Raw genomic sequence first — 17665 nt, 5'->3', positions numbered from 1 at the left:
CATATACAGTGTCCAGAAATAAAGCTTTCTTGAAATACATACATGCTAATTTGCCTGCATATTGTCTATGGCTGCTTTCATGCTAAAGTAGCAGAGGTAAATACTTACGACAGAGACCATATGGCCAACAAGTAAAAAATACTTATCATCTAACTCTTTACAGAAAAAAATTTGCCAGCCCCTGACTTATAGGCATCTCTAACTTAATATGTCTAAAACCAAATTCCTTAATCCCCTGCCATGCCCCCCAGTCCTCTACTCCCAGTACTCCCACGCTCAGGAAATGGTACCGTCACGTCACGCACACAGTTACCCAGGTCAGAAGTGATGCTCAGGCACCATCAACCTAGATGCCTCACAGTGACTCTATCATAACATCTTGTTGGCTCTCCTTTCAAAACACCTCTCAGATCTGAGCACTTCCCACTGTTTTCCCCAGAACCATTCTAAATCAGAGTTTCTCAACCTTGAGACTAGTACTGACATTTTGGTCCAGAGGACAATTCCTTGTTGTGGAGGCTGTCTTGTGCGTTGTGCAACATTTAGCTGCATCCCTGTCCTCTACCACTAGATGCCAGCAGTACCACCAACCCCAGTCCTGACAATCAAACATGTCCGATCTGGTGCAAACAAACTATATTCTGCTAGAGCTGGTCTCTGGATAGGGACCGGTTAGGAGCCTTGCTAGAATGTCGACATTGGAATTATCTGAGCATGTCACCTGGGGGCCCAATTTGCATAAGGTCCCTTAAGCCTCCTAGAGGAAAAAGAAGATTGGGTTTATAGGCTCGTGGGATATTGGGATTCCCAACCCCAAGAACAGAGAGTTAAAACTGCTATTGCAATCGGGGGATGGAGGGTTGGGCAGATGGCACAAAACTTACTCAAGGTGGGACGGAAGCATGATACGTGCCTGAACCAAGGATGCTTTCAACATTGTAGTGGCTGGTCCCTGGAGCAACTCTTAAAGGTATTTTAGTGGAGGAGATAGATGGCTAAGCTTAGTCTCCAGGGGAGTTCAAAGAATTTTTAAGAACTGGTTTCCCATAAGGTCCCTTATGGGAGAAGGCAGCAGCAGGCATGAGCATGGCACACTGCAAAAGACAGGAGTGACAACAGGAACCAGTCCTCTCCAGGGAATGGCCGGAGCTACAGACACCAGCCCGGGGACCAGCAGCAAAGACAGCATCCAGTCAACTCACGGAAAAGTACAGCAACCAAGGACCGATACTCACCAGGGAACCCCTGAGAAATACATTTCTGAGGGCCTAGCCGTTCAGGAACACTACTGGGCAAGCAAGCATTCACCACCACCTCAGGCTGGCTAAGGCAGGGGAGTCCTGGGGAAATTTGTAACTGAGAAACCAGAAACCCCTAAATTATCCCTGTACAAGCAACATGTCTTCGAAGGGATGACACTTACCAAACTTCAGCTCTGTAATTAAGCCTTAGTTTGTGGTCTTTTGGTCATTCTGAGTATACATGGATCCCCGAGGCCACTGTGATCAAAGAAGGGGAGATCCATTTATGGATGCGGTGTGGGCTCCATGACCCTGCCCCTCCCCTAAATCACATGCTGGGTGGGCCAAGGGCCCCTGCCCCTGGGAGGCTGCCTGTCTTCCTCATGAAAGTCCCATCTGTCCCTACGGTTAGAGGGCCATCAAGACTGACTTGGCTGAATTGCTTTCCGAGTCTAAATAAAGCTGATAACTATGGGACAGAGTAACCTTTTGGCAAGAATATCCACCAGGAGCTCTAAAGTGTGGTGCCTTATGAATAATAACAGCGAACACTTATTGAGCACTTACTGTATGCCAGGCATTTGCTACCTGCTTTACATATATTATGTCATTTCATCTAATCTTCAAATCATTCGCATGGGGGAGGTATAACGATTATAATGCTTTATATTTTAGGGATGAGGGGGTCAAGACGCAGAGAGGTGAGATGACACCCAGGACTCTCACAGGGGTAAGGCGAATCACTATGCTACACTATCCTCTCTTTTCTTGAGATGGGTGGTCTCTCTTTTCTACACAAGAATCCTGCTGCCCTTTTTCACGCTTGGAGGTGAGGAAATGACTCGGAAGTTAGGAGAGCAGAGATGGGGTCTCTAGCTGAGGTCACAGCAAGGCTGCTGCTGCCTGTGTCTTGTGGACAACAGTGCAAGTGGCGCTCAGAAAGTTCCAAGTCTCCCGTTGTGATGAGCCCAGAGAAGGGCCACGCAGATGCCCAGCTGTCAGCAACTTTAGGGTTTGCCGCAGCTACAGAGAGCTGCCTTGCTCAATGCCTTGTTCTTCCCAGGATGACAACATCCAACGACTGAAGGTGACAGAGGTATCACAGCCCAGCCATTTCAGGCCATCTCAACCCAATAAAGCATAACTCTGATTGGCTGAAGCTTTGTCAGGCCTGTGTTGCAGTTTAACATCTCCTTCTGTCCAATCCTTCCCCTTCCTCTCTCCACCCACAGTTGTGGATCTCTAGGAACTCCCTTGCATCCCAAACTGTCTCAACATCTTCTAGAAAACCTAATCTGTGATACCTGTGCACCAGGGTAGGCGAGCTCTAGCTCGCCCTCCATGGGGAGCAGGTGACCAGAACTCACCCTGGCTGTCCACAGAAGACTCCTGGGAAAAGCTAACTCTGCTTCTCAACTTTTTCAACACCATGACCTCCCAGAACTTAGAATATTTGGGCAGCTCATTGAGAGAAATGAAGGAGCTGCTTGAGGCCGGGAGGACTAGTCCAGGGCCTCTAACCTGTTGTCCTGTGGGCACACCTGTAACCCATTCAGGACACACTGGTTGGGAAGCTCCAGGCCAACTCAAAGGTCATAATGTTCTGAAGAGACTGGCTTTTGTTGTTGCTATTATTTTTATTAAAGTAGTTGGCATATAATACTATATTAGTCTCAGGTATATAACATAGCGATTCAACATTTCTAGATCTTAAGATATGATCACCACACTAAGTCTATAACCATCTGTCACCATACAAAGTTACACTACTGTTGACTATATAAAGAGACTGACTTAAAAAAAGGCTAACGCAGACACACACTCGCTAACTGGGCTTGATTACAGAGACTAAAGCTTCATTGTAAAAGGCAAAATTATAAAACTTTTGATAGAAGAAAATCTTTATGAGCACAGGGTAGCGAAGAATTTCTTAAATAAAATATACAAAAGAGCAAACCACAAAGAAGAAGACTGGCAATTGCACCTACATAAAAATTAAGAATTTCTATTCATCAAAAGATATCATGAAGACACTAAAAAGACAAACCATAAACTGTGAGAGGACAGTAGCAACAATATAGTATTAACACCAGAAAGGCATTCATATTTAGAGTCTATGTAAAGGATTGCAATGAGTAAGAAAAAGTCAAGCAACTCAGTAGAAAAATGAGCAAAAGATATGAACAGATACTTCACAGAAAACAGAAATGGTCATAAATACCGGGGGTGCCAAAAAAAAATGTATACACATTTTAAGAGATGTTATCTATGCTCAAGCAGTAGTTCGCCGTAATCCGAAGAGTCTGGATGCTGGTGGTAACCACTTTGAGCACCTTTTGCAATGGCAGAAGTCAAACATGACTTGTATTCATCTTTTGCTATCAGTATATATTGACTATTACAATTTAATTCAATTAGAGTTTTATCCTTTCTTCAAACGTGCCTACATTTTTTTGGCACCCTCTGTATATGAAAAGATACTCAACCTTATTAATTACCAGGGAAATACAAACGCCCATCAACAGGAAAAATGAATGAGCAACTCCTACTCATATCAACATAGATGAATCTTAAAACCCAATGGTAGAGAAGAAAGCAAATTGCAGAAGATGAATGTTTGATTCCATTTATATAACTATGTATTTGATTCCGTTTTCAAAAAGAGGAGAAACTACCCACACACAAAAAAAAACTATAAAGAAAAACAAGGAAACAGTTAATATAAAACTCAGGATATATTGTGGGGGAGACAGGGAGTTGCCTGGAGGGTGGTTAAAAGTGCTGATAACGTTCTATTTCAGGGGTTGGCAGCTCATGGGTCAAATCCAGGTTGCTCCCTTTTCTTGTGCAGCCTGTGAGCTGAGGTAGCTTTTACGTTTTAAAATGGTGGGAAGAGGAATTAAAAGAATAGTATCTTGTGACTTGTGAGAATTATATAAAATTCAAAATTTCAGGGTCTATAACTAAAGCTTTACTACAGAGCCATGCCTATTTGTTTATGTATCACCCATCTCCCTCCACCCCATCTCTCCCCCGCCCACATACACCGGTTGGAAGATAATTTTCCATGAGTCTCTCATGTTTCCGCATGTTTCATGAGCAGAGGTGCTGACTGCCTTTGTTCTGGATTATTTTCTCAAGGATGTTAGCACAGCGAACAGGCTCAGAAGGCAGAGACAGGTTTCACCCCGGAGCAAAAGGCAGGCAAGCTCGGTGCCCTTTATAAATGTTTCAGATTCTCTAATCTCTGGTTTCTCTTCTGTAATACAACCCACTGTGTGAGCAGGTACTACCTGGCCCTTTTTACAACATCCCGTGCAAACTGGGGCTCAGAGAAGCAGCAGAAGAAAACGCTAATACTCTGGCTCCTGTTCTTGCGTAATAAACGACCCTTCGTTTCGGACCCGATAGTCTTGTGTCTTCCACCAGGCATCCAGGAGAGAGGGGCAGGGTCAACTCTCAGATTATACACAGTTCTTGACACATCCCCTCCACACCCCCTCACCCCCACCATGTTCTGCAGAGAAGGGAAGTGACTGGCCCAAAGTGTACTGATAAATAGTAGCACTAGCATAAGATCTCATAGTTTTCTGACATCCAGTCCAGGCAGCTTCTCAGGACCCCTCAAGGCCCCCAAGGAACATTAGGGCACTACCTTACTTCCCTTTGGGCCTCCCAGACTCACTCTGGGCCTTACCTTTCACATTACATTTGCAGGTTTGACTGACCACTCCAGTGTTATTCTCCTTCTCCGCTGGCCACTGATACACGTAGACTGTGGTCCTGGAAGATCCGGCGTCGAGCACGATTCCATACTGAATAAAAGGGAAAAAGGGAGCGTCAGAAATGGGCTGGGCCTCTCTGAGGACCCCTTTCCCCAGTGGCGACTGAGAACACCAAATACAGTAAAGCCTTGGATTGCGAGTAACGTGTTCCGCAAGACGAGCAAACATTTCTAATACATTTTAACGTGGTAAACGAGTGATGTCTCGCAATACAAGTAGTTTGTTTCCAGAATGAATTATGCTCGCAAACCAAGGTATTCCTGTACTCCCAAGAGCTTAATGCACACCGCTTTGCTTAGGTAGGGGCTGACCAAGAAGAAAAAACTATTTTCTCCAAACCAATGTTGTCTCCTTGGACTGTGGGGGATGGGGTCAGGCGAGGTGGGTCAGGTGTTCTAGGGCATAGTTCTCAGCCTTGGCCACAAATTAGAATGGGGAACTTTTGAAACTCCCAATGCCAAAGCTGTACCCCGGACCCATTCAATCAGGATCTCTGGGAGTGGACCCAGGCATCAACAGTTTTCAAAGCTCCCTTGGAGATTCTAATATGCAGCCATGGGTGAAATTAGTATTCCAAAGATCTTGCATACAAAGAAAGACAGGTCCCCCTCATCCAGACCACTGAGGTGGGGGTTGGGGGTGGGGGGACAGAAGCCACCTGGGTCTCAGAAAGGAAATGAATAGTCACCTGCTGCCCTCTATTCTCCAAACTCCAAGGCCTATCAGCCTTGGAATAAATAACCCAAACAAAGCTACAGGTAAGACGTGCTCACACAGCAGAGAAACATTAGTGTCTGCATCAGCCCTCAGAATTAAAGCATTCATAATTAAGGAGGGGAAAACCCAAAGACAAACCAATGTTGACATGTTGTCCTGCTTTGGTAACAAATGGACAAAAGGGTGTTGCCAGGGCAGGGATGGGACTGGCTGTGCACAGGACAGGAGCCTGGGAGTCCCAGGCCATCTTTCCCAGATCGAGGCAGGCACCAGAGAGCCTCACCTGAAGGTGTGGCCCAGCCCAGGCCCTGGACCAAGCCTGACCAGGGAGAGCATATGTTAGGAGCCAGTGGGAATCAGAATGTGTAATGCTGACCCAGGCCAGCATCCGGCTGGGCCTCGAGGCAGTCCAGGGCAGCAGAGGTTTCTGTGTGGCAACGTGGGTCAGCCTAGATTGTCCCAGGGAGGAAGATAAAGTAGGGGTCTGGAAGCAGGTGGACTTGGATGATGGATTCTTGCTTTCATGACCCTGGGTAAGAGGCCTAACCTCTCTGGGGACAACTTCCTTTCAGAAGCAAAGAGAAGAGCATATGCCTTATGCGTAGTGGCTGCTCACTAAATACAGGCTATTATCATATGCAGAAAAATCAGTAAAGCAAAATAAACCAGGTCACAAAGCAAGAAAAAAAGGAAAGTAAAAGTAAATAATATCCCCTCAAATCTATTGTTTTCACACCTGTTATGTATCTTTTCTAACCGTCTTCAGTGCATACAGCTGCATATATACATACATATTTAGACATATGTTTTTTGGTTTTTTTTGTTTTGTTTTGTTTTGTTTTTAGCTGAGCCATCCTGCTACCTGTTGGCAGCTCAGCGGCTGCTCAGCTCGGGCCGGGACTCGAATTGCTGTTGCTCAGAGTTCACACTCTTGAGCAAGCTCTTAACCAACTGAGCCACTCGGCCGGCCCTAGACATATGTTTTTAATTCAACACAGGACCACATTGCATACGTAGCTTTTCCGATGCTTTTTTCATACTTAAAATTATGTCATAAACATCTTGCCCTACCAGTAAAAACCGACTGATAGCACCATTTTCAACACATTCATCGCATCCACTGTGAGATGTACAATAATTTATTTCATCAAATCCCTGATTCTAGACATTTAAGAGGTTCCAACTTTTTACAATCACAAGGTCTTGCTTCATTTGATACGGAACCAAATATAAACATGCTGCTGCAGCTCCTGAATCACAGCTTCTCCATGATAGGAGATAGAACATCCTGTGTTCATTGGTATTTGAACTTGGACGGCCTCTTAATCCCAGCCTTTCACTCTGATAAATGTTGGTTGGGATCCTGACACGACACCTCCCCTGGCGAATAAGGGAGGTTTTGTTCCCAACCCACTCCAGGCAGAGGCTCATGTGAGATTAAAGTACAGGTCGAAACTGAAGGCAAGAAGGAACCCAGGCATCAAGAAGTCTGAGCCACCACATTATCCACTGGCTTTTTTTCCTCCCTCCAGCTACTGACATGATCAACACGTGTCCATGGTTCCCTCTGTGCCTGGTGATGCTCATAAAATAGGAAGAGCGGGGATAAGGAGACAACAACTCTAGAGGGTACCTGCCTTTCCCCCAATCTTTATTCCGTTCCTTCACAAAGCATGCATTTCCCCTGTGTGTGAAGCCCTGGGCTGCTGGGTCAAGGCCAGAAAGAAGGAAGACTGTCCATTCTCATTTGTGTCTCCAGCTGGAGTCCAGTTTTCACCAGGGTGAGAGGCAGCCAGAGACTCTGCTCTGTGAGCCTGGAGAGGTGGCAGCCCTCCCGGCACCTGACAATGTGCTGACAGGAGCCAGCCTTGAGGCCCAACGCTACCTTCACCACCATTCACTGACATTTTCAAAAGTGGACAAATAGATTTTTAACCGGTTTTCAGAGCTCGTTTGCCTAGATCAGTGGAACTCATTGGGGTTCATGGAGGGACGGAGAGGAAAGAGTGAATTTCATTCAGTTCAGCTAGGTGGGTGATTTTAGAATGAGAAGCAGTAAGTCACCCTCTAACACAGTGTGAGAAGAAAACAAACACACATGGCTTGAATACGGAACTGAAGACACACTCAGAGGGTTAACCAAAAGTAAACAGTCTTCCATCTGAACCCCATGGTCCAAAACTTAAGAGCACTATGAGCTTCTGACAAAAGCAAAGGTAATAAGATCAGCTTTCTTAGATTTGTTTATCATCATCATCATCATGATCATCACTATTACTATAATAATAAGAATAGTAGTAATAAACATTTACTACTTTAATATGCCAGGCATTGCACAAAGTGCTTTAGTATTATTACATTTATAAAGCAGATGTTATCATCATCCCCACTTGATAGATGAGGAAACTGAGGTTCACAGAGGTAAGTAACTACCCAAGATCACAGACTTGGGGTCAAGCCTGGGTCTAACAGCCTGTATTCATAGTCCCTGCACTTTTGCTGAGTTCCAAGGAAACCAGGTCTAACGGAGTCACTGTTTAGTAAATAAGGTGTCAGCCTGGCAGACTTTGTTCAGACAAAAAGTCTCTGGAAAGCAAACTCTTAGTTCAGTGGTGTGCCGATCTGGCTGGAGGGGAGGTGGAGCTACTTGAATAAGGAGCCCCCTGGAAAGGAAGAAACCAATTATCCAACTCTCACTCTTCAAGGGGAGCCCTGGGTGGGCCAAGTGGTACCAGAGACCCCGGCTGGTCATCCATGCTTGACGAAGGTTAGCAGGGAATGGTTTCAACTTGGGCTGGCCCAGGGGTCGTGCTTTGGAGAGTCATGGCCAAGCATGGGGGAGTTTCCCCACATGGGGAACCGATGTGACCTGAACAAGTCACAGCAGGAAAAGCCTGGCCCCTGAAACCCTGAGACTCCACAGGCCCCTCTTCAACAGTGACAGATGGCTGCAAGAGGCAACGGCATTGGGGTATTGATCATATTGGACTGAGAAACTCCTGGGCTTCTGGACTATTAGTGATTGGAGGCGGGGACGGTGGGGCCTGAGCAGGAAGGTATTGGAAGGTATTGGACTTAATGATAAAATAACAGGTGGGGGCCTGAGTGAAAAATAAAAGCGATGCCATCATATTTACTCTTCAAGCTGGTAGAGCAGGTCAGACCGGTAACAATGAATAAGGGACTGGGGACATTTTCACCCTCGACTAAGTTTTAATAGTCCTGCTCTTGAATTCAGATCAACCAAGGTCAGGTAAGCCAAAGGTGGATTTAATTGCCAGATATCATGACCTTTCATGAGGGTCTTGAGGAACATTCTAGCGCTCCAACCCCCCCCCCCACCGCCCCCCAAGATAGGCCATAGTGGGTCTGGTTCCTCGTAGCCAACTGTCAGGTGCACGCAAAAACAAAACAGGGCTCATGATATGAAAATAAACACGACAGTTAAAAAGCCCTCATATTCATTCAACTTCATCCCCACAGCCACCCTCCCCACACACTGCCAAAGGAAAGCCGTCTCAAGACCCTGAGAAAAGCTGCATGTGGAATGTTCTCTTCCAAGGCTGTCATTCTGCTCATGGTTCAGCTGGTGCAGAGCATCCGTTTTTTCTCACATGTAATCCACTCAATTAAGCAGATTGGGCCTTCTGAGCCAATATTCCAATGTCATACAACTTCCTGTCCCCGACAACTGTGCCTGGGGCCTGACGGCAAGACTCTGAAGAGATTAAAAATCCCTGCTTTGAACTGTCTGTGAATTAGTGAGGGTGTGTCTTCTGGTCCCTCCAGGCCCTTGCTTAAGGCCAATGTTCTCTGCTAGGCCAGTTCTGCTATTTTCACTCTGTATCTGTAGAACCGTGGGAAACTTTGCTCTTTCTGTTTTTCTGTTTCCTCATCTGCAAAATGGGGTTAATAATAACTCTATCTACTTGGAACAGTCACTGAGGGCTCCCTGCCCACAGCCCCTCAGACCTGACCACCATCATGTCCAGCCATGCACTTTTCACCTGCCTGAAGATTTCCTCTAGTGGCCTGAGCCAACCTGAGCACATGACATGCCAGAAATACTAGCGAGTTAACGCTCCCCAGGAAACCGCCTCTCAACCGATGGCTGATGGAAGCTGGTGTGTCAACACGCTCTGGAGTGGGATGGCTGGGAGGCCCCCTGGTGGGGACAAGCCTGTGGTGAGTTCCGCACTGACTCCCTGGCCTCCCCAACAGGGCTGAGCCCCAGGTGCCCACACTGGTAACCTGCTGGGTAACAGGCCCTGCAGAAGCTGCCTTCCCTCCTGTCTCGCTTCCCTATCCCACGCTAGTGCTTCCTGGGGCCATTCCACGATGACCTATTTGCACCCACATCTTTGACTAGGGGGACCCACCTGAGACAGTCGCATTAAACATGTGCGGTCCCCTCCTTCAACGGTGCCCTCCATATGCCCCGGGATCTATTTTACTCCATTTACTCTTCTATTCTTCTATCTAACTCCTGCATGCCTCTCCAGTATGAACAGAGGACTTACCTCTAATCTCCCAGAACAAGTGGAAGCCAGCAAGTGGCAACGGCCCTCACCAAGCCATGCCTAACTTTTGTGGGGCCTGAGGGAAAATTTTATAAATGAAGGCTTTTGCCCTGCCCGCCCAACTCCCCCATCCTCTTCCCACCTGTGACAATTCCACAGAGTGAAGAGCCTTGTGCCTCTGTATGTTCACTGTAGAAGGTGGGACAGCTCAGACCCCACATCCACACTCTGTCTACACTCCTGGAAAGCAGGCCAGTGGCAAGGTTGGACCTCAGGAGGAGGCCCACTCGGAGCCTGGATTCTGGGGTCCCAGGCACCACAGCACGTTCTAGAAGAGGGGGCATGGCACTGGGTGGGCACATTCTCTTGTCCCGTTGAGGGAGGTAAATCTGGAGTGCAGCTAGAGCTGGTCCCTCTGAAATATGGGGCCCCAGTTGCTGGGGTCTAGTAGTACTAGCCTTCCTCCCAACCCGGGGGAACTTCCCTCCCCCAGTTCAACACACCTTCCTGTATCTGCACCCTCCCCATCCCCCCCCCTCCGCCTCCCCTCCCACGCAAAGGAGCATTCATTCTCCTATCACAGGGCAATGCCTTCTCCTGGGCTCCCCATTCAGAGCTCAGGACCAGGGGAGGTGGGAGGTAACTGAAGGTGGAAGGTAGCCGGCCTTGGGAACAGAAGGGACTGGTATCCAGTTCTGTCTCTGCTATCCATGGGCCAAACCTCTGTTTTCTCGCTTGCGAAACGGTGGTCCCAGTCCAAAACGGGGTATCCCCGTGAATGAGAAAATTCAGGCAAAAGTAAACTGAAGCGCAGGATACAAAATGCAGGGAGGTTGCAATTACTCTTAGCTGCCGTCCAGATTGTATATAGTTTATAGGAGAAGGCAGCGCCTGGAACTTAGGAGCTTGGGGCCTTAGCTAATGTCCTTGGACCACTAGATAATTTGTTTCCTTCTTATGATTGGAGAGTTACATAAGGTTTCTTTTTTATTCATGTTGTTCATGGAGTTGAGATTCTTCAGTAAAATGTCCTGTCCAGGAATTAAATGCCATCATCTGAAGGAGATTTTACTTTCATCCTACAGAAAAGTGGTCTCAGGATGGTAGGTCAAACGTAGCCACAGAGCCAAGGCAATAGTAGTCTCTTATCTTTGAAAAACTTCTATTTCAAATACAGCCGTTACACAGTCACGGAGAACAGGAAGATGTAGATAGGACTCCTGAAGTCAAGTGTAAATGCTAAGTGGGATTCAAACAACCTAGTTCAATTGCTTGGCCCCTATGGCTCTCCAGCTAAGAAAGGTTTTTACATTTTTGAAGAGTCAGAAGACAAAAACAAAAACAAAAGAAGCTATGTGCAACAGAGACTATAAATGGCCCTCAAAGCCTAAACTATGTACTATTTGGCCCTTTACAGAAAAAGTTTGCTGACCTCACCCAAAATGATTGAAGGACTCACTGACTCTCTCTTCACCTTTCATGTGACAGTCCGTCGTGGGACCACCTCCCGTCATCCTTACAGCCAAGACTGGGGTGATATATATGATTCTCATCTTACCAGAGATCGCCAAAGGGGCCATTTGGGGATGGACTTATCAAGGGCTGAGAGAGGGCTCTGGAACTGAACATAAAGTCCTGAGTAATTGGCGGGGAGGGGCGAGGTGGGGGGAAGTCAGGGGGATCTTGGCTCATTTCTAGCCCCAACAGAAGTAGCACAAATATAGCTGAAGGAGATCTTTTCAAGTCCTTGTTCTTTTGTTCACCCAGGCTAGGCCCTAAAAGGAGCCTGGGTCTCTTGATCTCCATTCATGATCAGCGTTGTGTGCTCTGGGGGAACAGACAAACTGCTAAATCTTTGGTAGCCATCTGTAATTATGGGCTACAAAGTCTAGCTTTGATTCCAACAGTCGGGAGTCAAAGCAGGAGCACACAGTCCTTGGAGAAGGTATCGCCACTATCAATCTGTAGCCTCAAATACCACAGACCTGGCATGTCCAGATTCGCCTTTGGGTCTTATACCACCCTTCCTGACTCCGGCTGGATGCAGGGGAAAGGGTTTTTCTAGTCTTCTAACTCGTGGCTTTAGGATAATTGATATCATAGCCCCAGGGGTCGGCAAACTACAGCTCGCCAGCCGCCTCCAAAGAGCCGCATGTGGCTCACGAGCCGCAGTGTGCCGACCCCTGTCATATAGCCCATTCCTTCCCTTCAATGCCAGTCCCTCACACTTACCTTCAGCCCAGGTAGAAGGACCTCTTTCTGGTGAATCTGGATGAGTGTGATGGCCACGAGCACCACAACGCTCAGAAGCAAGACCACCAAGGCGATGATGGCTGGCGTTCGAGAGAGGGCCTTGAGGCCTAAGATGGGAAGACCCAGAAGATACATGAGAGGAAATTAGGAACAAAGCACGGGCCTTCTTTTTTGAATCCATGGGCTGAGCGCATGACTGTTGTGCATGAGTCACTTCCTCTGAGACTTTAGTGAGATCCACACAGTTCAAGGCAGAGCAGCACCTGGGCTCCAACACCCATTTATCTTTCTTCCAAAGAGTGGATTAAAATAGTATTTACAGGAAGGTATGCATGGTTTAGCTTCCTGGTATTTTCCAAAGTGTGTTACACATATTACCGCTTGTCTCTGAGATGATTTACAGTAACATGTGTTTCAATGTAAATTCGGAAAATATGGGGTGATTATAGCAAAAAAAAATAAAGCAGGTAATATAATATTTTATTTAAAAATAATCTCAGATAAAATAAAAAGTTAATACTGTAATTCAGATATAATCAATGATTGGCTTTATTTTTTTTAATTAACTAGTGTATTTTTTTGTAGGTGTCTCCTGGCTAGAATCTTTACGGTTTACTTCAAAGTTCAGTACATGGTGATTTATTGTCAAACCAATGGTGACATGTCTGAATTTCTAAACCATTTGGATTCCCAATAAGAACTCACTCTCAGTCATTTTTCCTGTGTCTACAGTGAAGGCATAAGGTCTCACCTACATCTTCACAGACGAAGGCTAACTAAACCCCACTCCACGTGTTTCCTCCCAAATGGGTCATGTGATCTCCGGCATTTGTATGTTCATCATAACATGTAAACTATAGTTACCCATTTAAAAGCAAAAAATAAAACAAAGCACATGAATAATCTTAAACTAAATATATAACCTGAGTAGAGATAATTATATTATCTATAATTACATTATTTATTACATAATACATAATATATAAAAATAAAGTATGTCTATTTATTAAATTTAAACTAACATTGCTTAACTAAATGATTACAGGCAGACCTTTACTTGAGTCTTAAGATACCAGTGTGGGCTAATGAAAATTTTGTAGATGAAGTAGCAAATAGATTTTTAAAAAGAAAGAAACTAGTACGGCATTATATTGAAATGATTCCATTTACAGGAAATAGTAAAACAGCAGGTGACAGAAGTCTGAACAGTGATGGCGCCACGGTTGGGAACAGGGATTCAAGGAATGCCTGGGCACTTTCTGGGGTAATGGAAACACTCTATATCTTAATAGGATTGTGGGTTATATGGGTGTATGCATTTGTTAAAATTCATCAAACCTTTCCAAGACCTTAGGGGAAAAAACCTGAAAACCAAAGTAAATCAGTTCCTTAGGTATGATTTCACTTGAAAAAAAAAAAAAAAGAAAAGATTCTAATAAATTGCCCCTATCCTAAAAACATATCCTTTTGGAAAGCAAGAATACCCAGCTTAGGTGCACCACTTAAGATCTAGCCATTTCACTGTGTATAAATTATCCCTAATTTTTAAAAAAAAGATAAAAAGACAGTCAATTAAAATTTGACTATATAATAGTCTTGGTAGGACTATAATGGCATACATATAAATGGTGACACAAAATGGCTGAAATACGATGAACGCTAGCATAACAGAAAGGTCACTGGATTCAGAGAATCCCAGTATATCTCTCACCATAGGGTATTTAAATATAAATTAATCAAAATTAAATAAAATTAAAAACTCAATCCCTCAGTCTCACTATCCACATGTCAAATGTTCAATCACCACACGTGGCTAGTGGCTACCATATTGGACAGGGCAGCGATAGAACATGTCCATCATTGCAGAAAGTTCTATTGAACAGAAATGGGGTAGATCCTGTCCTATTCCAGAACCTTTACTCTTAGATCATCATAACCTATGCTTTACTCCTTCGCTACTTTCAGGAGACATTTTCCTGGAAGGAGAAAAGGGCATGTGTATACCACCATGACAGAACTAGATTCAACCCCGGTATCCAATCCCATCTCAATACTCACTCTTCGGGGCAGCCAGTCATGCAGTTCATCTCAGTGGCTCAGAATCACCAACTTTTTCTGTCCTATCTGATCCCTCTGCAGTACAGATGCTGCCACAGGCATGTGCTGATGTCAAAAGCGGTCACTGAACAACTTAATTTTCCTACCTTGTCACTGGGATTTGTAAACTGACATAGCATCAACGGAGGGCAATTTGTCAATATTGATTGACAATAGTTGCGAATGTGTACGTATATCGTCTGACTTACAATCCTACTTCTGGGAATTTATTCCACAGAGCTAGTCCCACGTGTGTAAAATGATACACACAAAGCTACTCATCGCAGCATCGTTTGTGAGAGCAACTGGAAGGAGGATAATCACCGTGAAGTTGACCTTCAGAGCCTCTGTAGGGGTTCTAGATAACTCTTCTGTGATCCCCAATAAAAGTACACGAGCCAGCCAGGAAGCAATTTATTCACAGGAGCAAACTTTTGTTATCAAATTTTAAAGAATCCACATGTTACTGTCAGTTTAAGGGATTCTCCCCCCCCACCCCACCCCCAGCAAGACATAGCACAGACTTGATCTGCCAAGTTAAAAGGAACGTAACAAGTTTGTATGTATGATGTTACAATTTATGTGTTAAAATTTTAAAGTGTTTTGGGAAAAGCCTGGAAATCAAATCAAAGCTCCTTAGGTACAACTTTCCTTTAGAAAAAAAAGATTTGTATAAATCACCCCCTAAAAATCATATTCTTTGGAAGATAAGAATACCCAATTTAGGGGCACAGCTAAAAACATCTGATATGTAAGCAGCCTCCTGGCCGCAGCCATGCAGCTGGCCTCTTAAGTCCTCCACAGCCATGCTTCAGCAGTTTTTAGGTAAAAAGCTATGATTACCTTAAGCAAACCTCTTGACCCAGCAGAAAAGCCTATCACAAAGCAAAATGGATTAGACCAGGACTCATTCATTTAGGGGACTCGCCTACAGCTGTGCTGTCACTGGTTGGACAAACACTATAATTACAAAGTGCCTACCTGAGAGCGGAGGGGCCAGAACCTTCTGGGCTTCCACTTGAGCAACTGCAAAATGTGCTCCAGAAGCAGGCAGACGGGGCAAGCTTGGAAGTGTGTGTGTGTGTGTGTGTGTGTGTGTGTGTGTGTGTGTGTGTGTGAGAGAGAGAGAGAATTCTGTACATGCGCCTNGAGAGAGAGAGAGAATTCTGTACATGCGCCTGCAGTATCAGCAGTAACAAGGCTGGCCCATGGTGGGGAGTGGGGGATGCTGCAGGTGCTGTGCCAGCAACAACACTTGGATGGAAATAGAGGAAAGATCCAAGCACAGTACTTTAAAAGTTCATCACAGAATCAACAATATTGTAAAGCAAACTCTAGACACAGCTGGGTAAGGGAAACCACATGGGCCAAATTCATGGATTATGCAAACCGGAAAAACCGTTTAAGTGAAACATACAAGTTAGTCCTTGTTTAGCATAGCTTTGATGAAAAGCATTACTTTTATCTGAGGGAATGCCTGTGGTGAATGTGCGGTGAGCAACTGGGTCTCAAACCAAAGAGGTTAAACGGTCATTGGCAGGGGACACGGATCAGACACTGGAGTGGAGCTGGGATTCTCACATCATTAGACAAAATCACGCTGGCCACCTGCTGAGACACTCACCTGCTTGCTCACAAGGTTGACGGGTCAGCACAGTGAACATCTTTCCTTCCTGCTGCAGGTGAAAGAACACAGAATGACAACTAGCCCATGGTCCCTGACCTGTGTTCAAAAAACTTGCACACTGTTAAAACACAAACCCACTTCTAACAAATCGATACCTCACGGGGCAGGGGGTGGGGGGTAGGGGGAGGTGAGCCTAGTAGAACTTCAGTGATAGACTCAAAAGCTGGGGCTTAAATTCTAGTGTCACCTCCTCACCTCCTCAAATACAAGGCAAAGAACGGGTTTGCTGAAATTTTAAACTGAAAAAAAAAATCAGAAATAAGTCTCTCTTTCCCTGCATACTTTCCCACCTGTCCGCAATACCACGGGGCAGAACAAATCTTGCACCTGTTATTAACAGGCACGAAAGGGCTGAGGCAGGGCTTTGCTTCAAAGCACAGCAGCAAGCAAGGTTTCGGTGTGTGGTCGTGGCCCGCGAGCCTGGGGCCCCCTTTTCAAGACCCAGAGGGGTATCTTTAGCTGCTGGCTGGAAACAATTACTAGGGGGTGTCGGGGCCCCCCCAGGAACCAGCGCCCCAGGATTCGGGAGGCCCCAGTCTCCACGCAGCCACAGGCAGCTCAGCACCCAATGCATCTCCGGACCCGCAGAGGCGCTGGGTAAAGACACGTTCCCCTCTCAGGGCATGGTAGGCAACACCTCCCCGCCGCCCGAGGATTTGGGGCTCGCGTCCATCGATCCCCCCTTCCGGACCTCTGCGGAATCCGATTACGTTTCCTTCCTTTCCAGCTCTCAGCCTCACGAAGGTTCCCGAGCCTTCCTTGGCGGCTCGAGAGCCAGGTCCGCTGTCCTCACCTGTGCGCGGATGATCCGAGGAAGGCGACCCGAGCTGCCGCAGTGGCAGGAGGCGGCCAGCGTGCAGCAAGCTACTGCGGAGGCACCCGGGAGGCGGGGCGGGGCGGGGCGGGGCAGCCGCGGCCGGGGAACGCCCCCTTGGCCGGGTCACGGCTGAGCCCTCATCACCTCCCACTTCTAGTTTTCTCCACCATCACCTGAACCCAAAGTACAAAGCGGGTGGGGCTTGCGAGGCCTCGGCCCCCCACTCTAACCCGCCGGGCCTACCTAGGGAAGTGGGGGAAGTGTCCACTGCCTGCCTCCCTCTTCCAAAGCTGCCAAGGACAACAACCTTTTGATCGCGCCTCTAGTTTCCTCCACTGTCACCCCAAGCCTACGTGGAGGGGAAGGGGGGGAGGGCAGAGCAGAGACTGGGCACTCCGTGGGCGCGCACAAGTGGGCCCTGTGCCCAGCTTTCCGTGGAGTGGAGGCCAGTCAACACCTGTAATGTTGGGGGTGAGGTGAGTAAGCGGCAGGCTGATTCCTGGGTCACCTGGGCCAAAAGCCCAAAGTAATGCGGACACATCCCCTCT

General features: G+C 46.4%; 1 protein-coding gene across 1 annotated transcript in view; it reads right to left on the bottom strand.

Moving 5' to 3' along the window:
* Positions 1-17169, bottom strand: part of ENTPD3 (ectonucleoside triphosphate diphosphohydrolase 3) — a 36209-nt gene extending 19040 nt beyond the window's left edge. The window contains exons 1-4 of the mRNA XM_019662729.1: positions 17094-17169; positions 16238-16289; positions 12496-12623; positions 4939-5056 (exon numbers count right to left, since the gene is read on the bottom strand). Coding sequence (XP_019518274.1) covers positions 4939-5056; positions 12496-12623; positions 16238-16277 — 286 coding nt within the window. The 5' untranslated portion in view covers positions 16278-16289; positions 17094-17169. The remainder of the gene's footprint in view (positions 1-4938; positions 5057-12495; positions 12624-16237; positions 16290-17093) is intronic.
* Positions 17170-17665: the final 496 nt, after the last annotated feature.

This window comes from Hipposideros armiger, unplaced genomic scaffold, assembly GCF_001890085.2.
Source record: "Hipposideros armiger isolate ML-2016 unplaced genomic scaffold, ASM189008v1 scaffold_380, whole genome shotgun sequence".
Taxonomy (NCBI): domain Eukaryota; kingdom Metazoa; phylum Chordata; class Mammalia; order Chiroptera; family Hipposideridae; genus Hipposideros; species Hipposideros armiger.
Note: the sequence above shows the minus strand (reverse complement) of the source record. Positions and strands in the feature narration are given on the sequence as shown.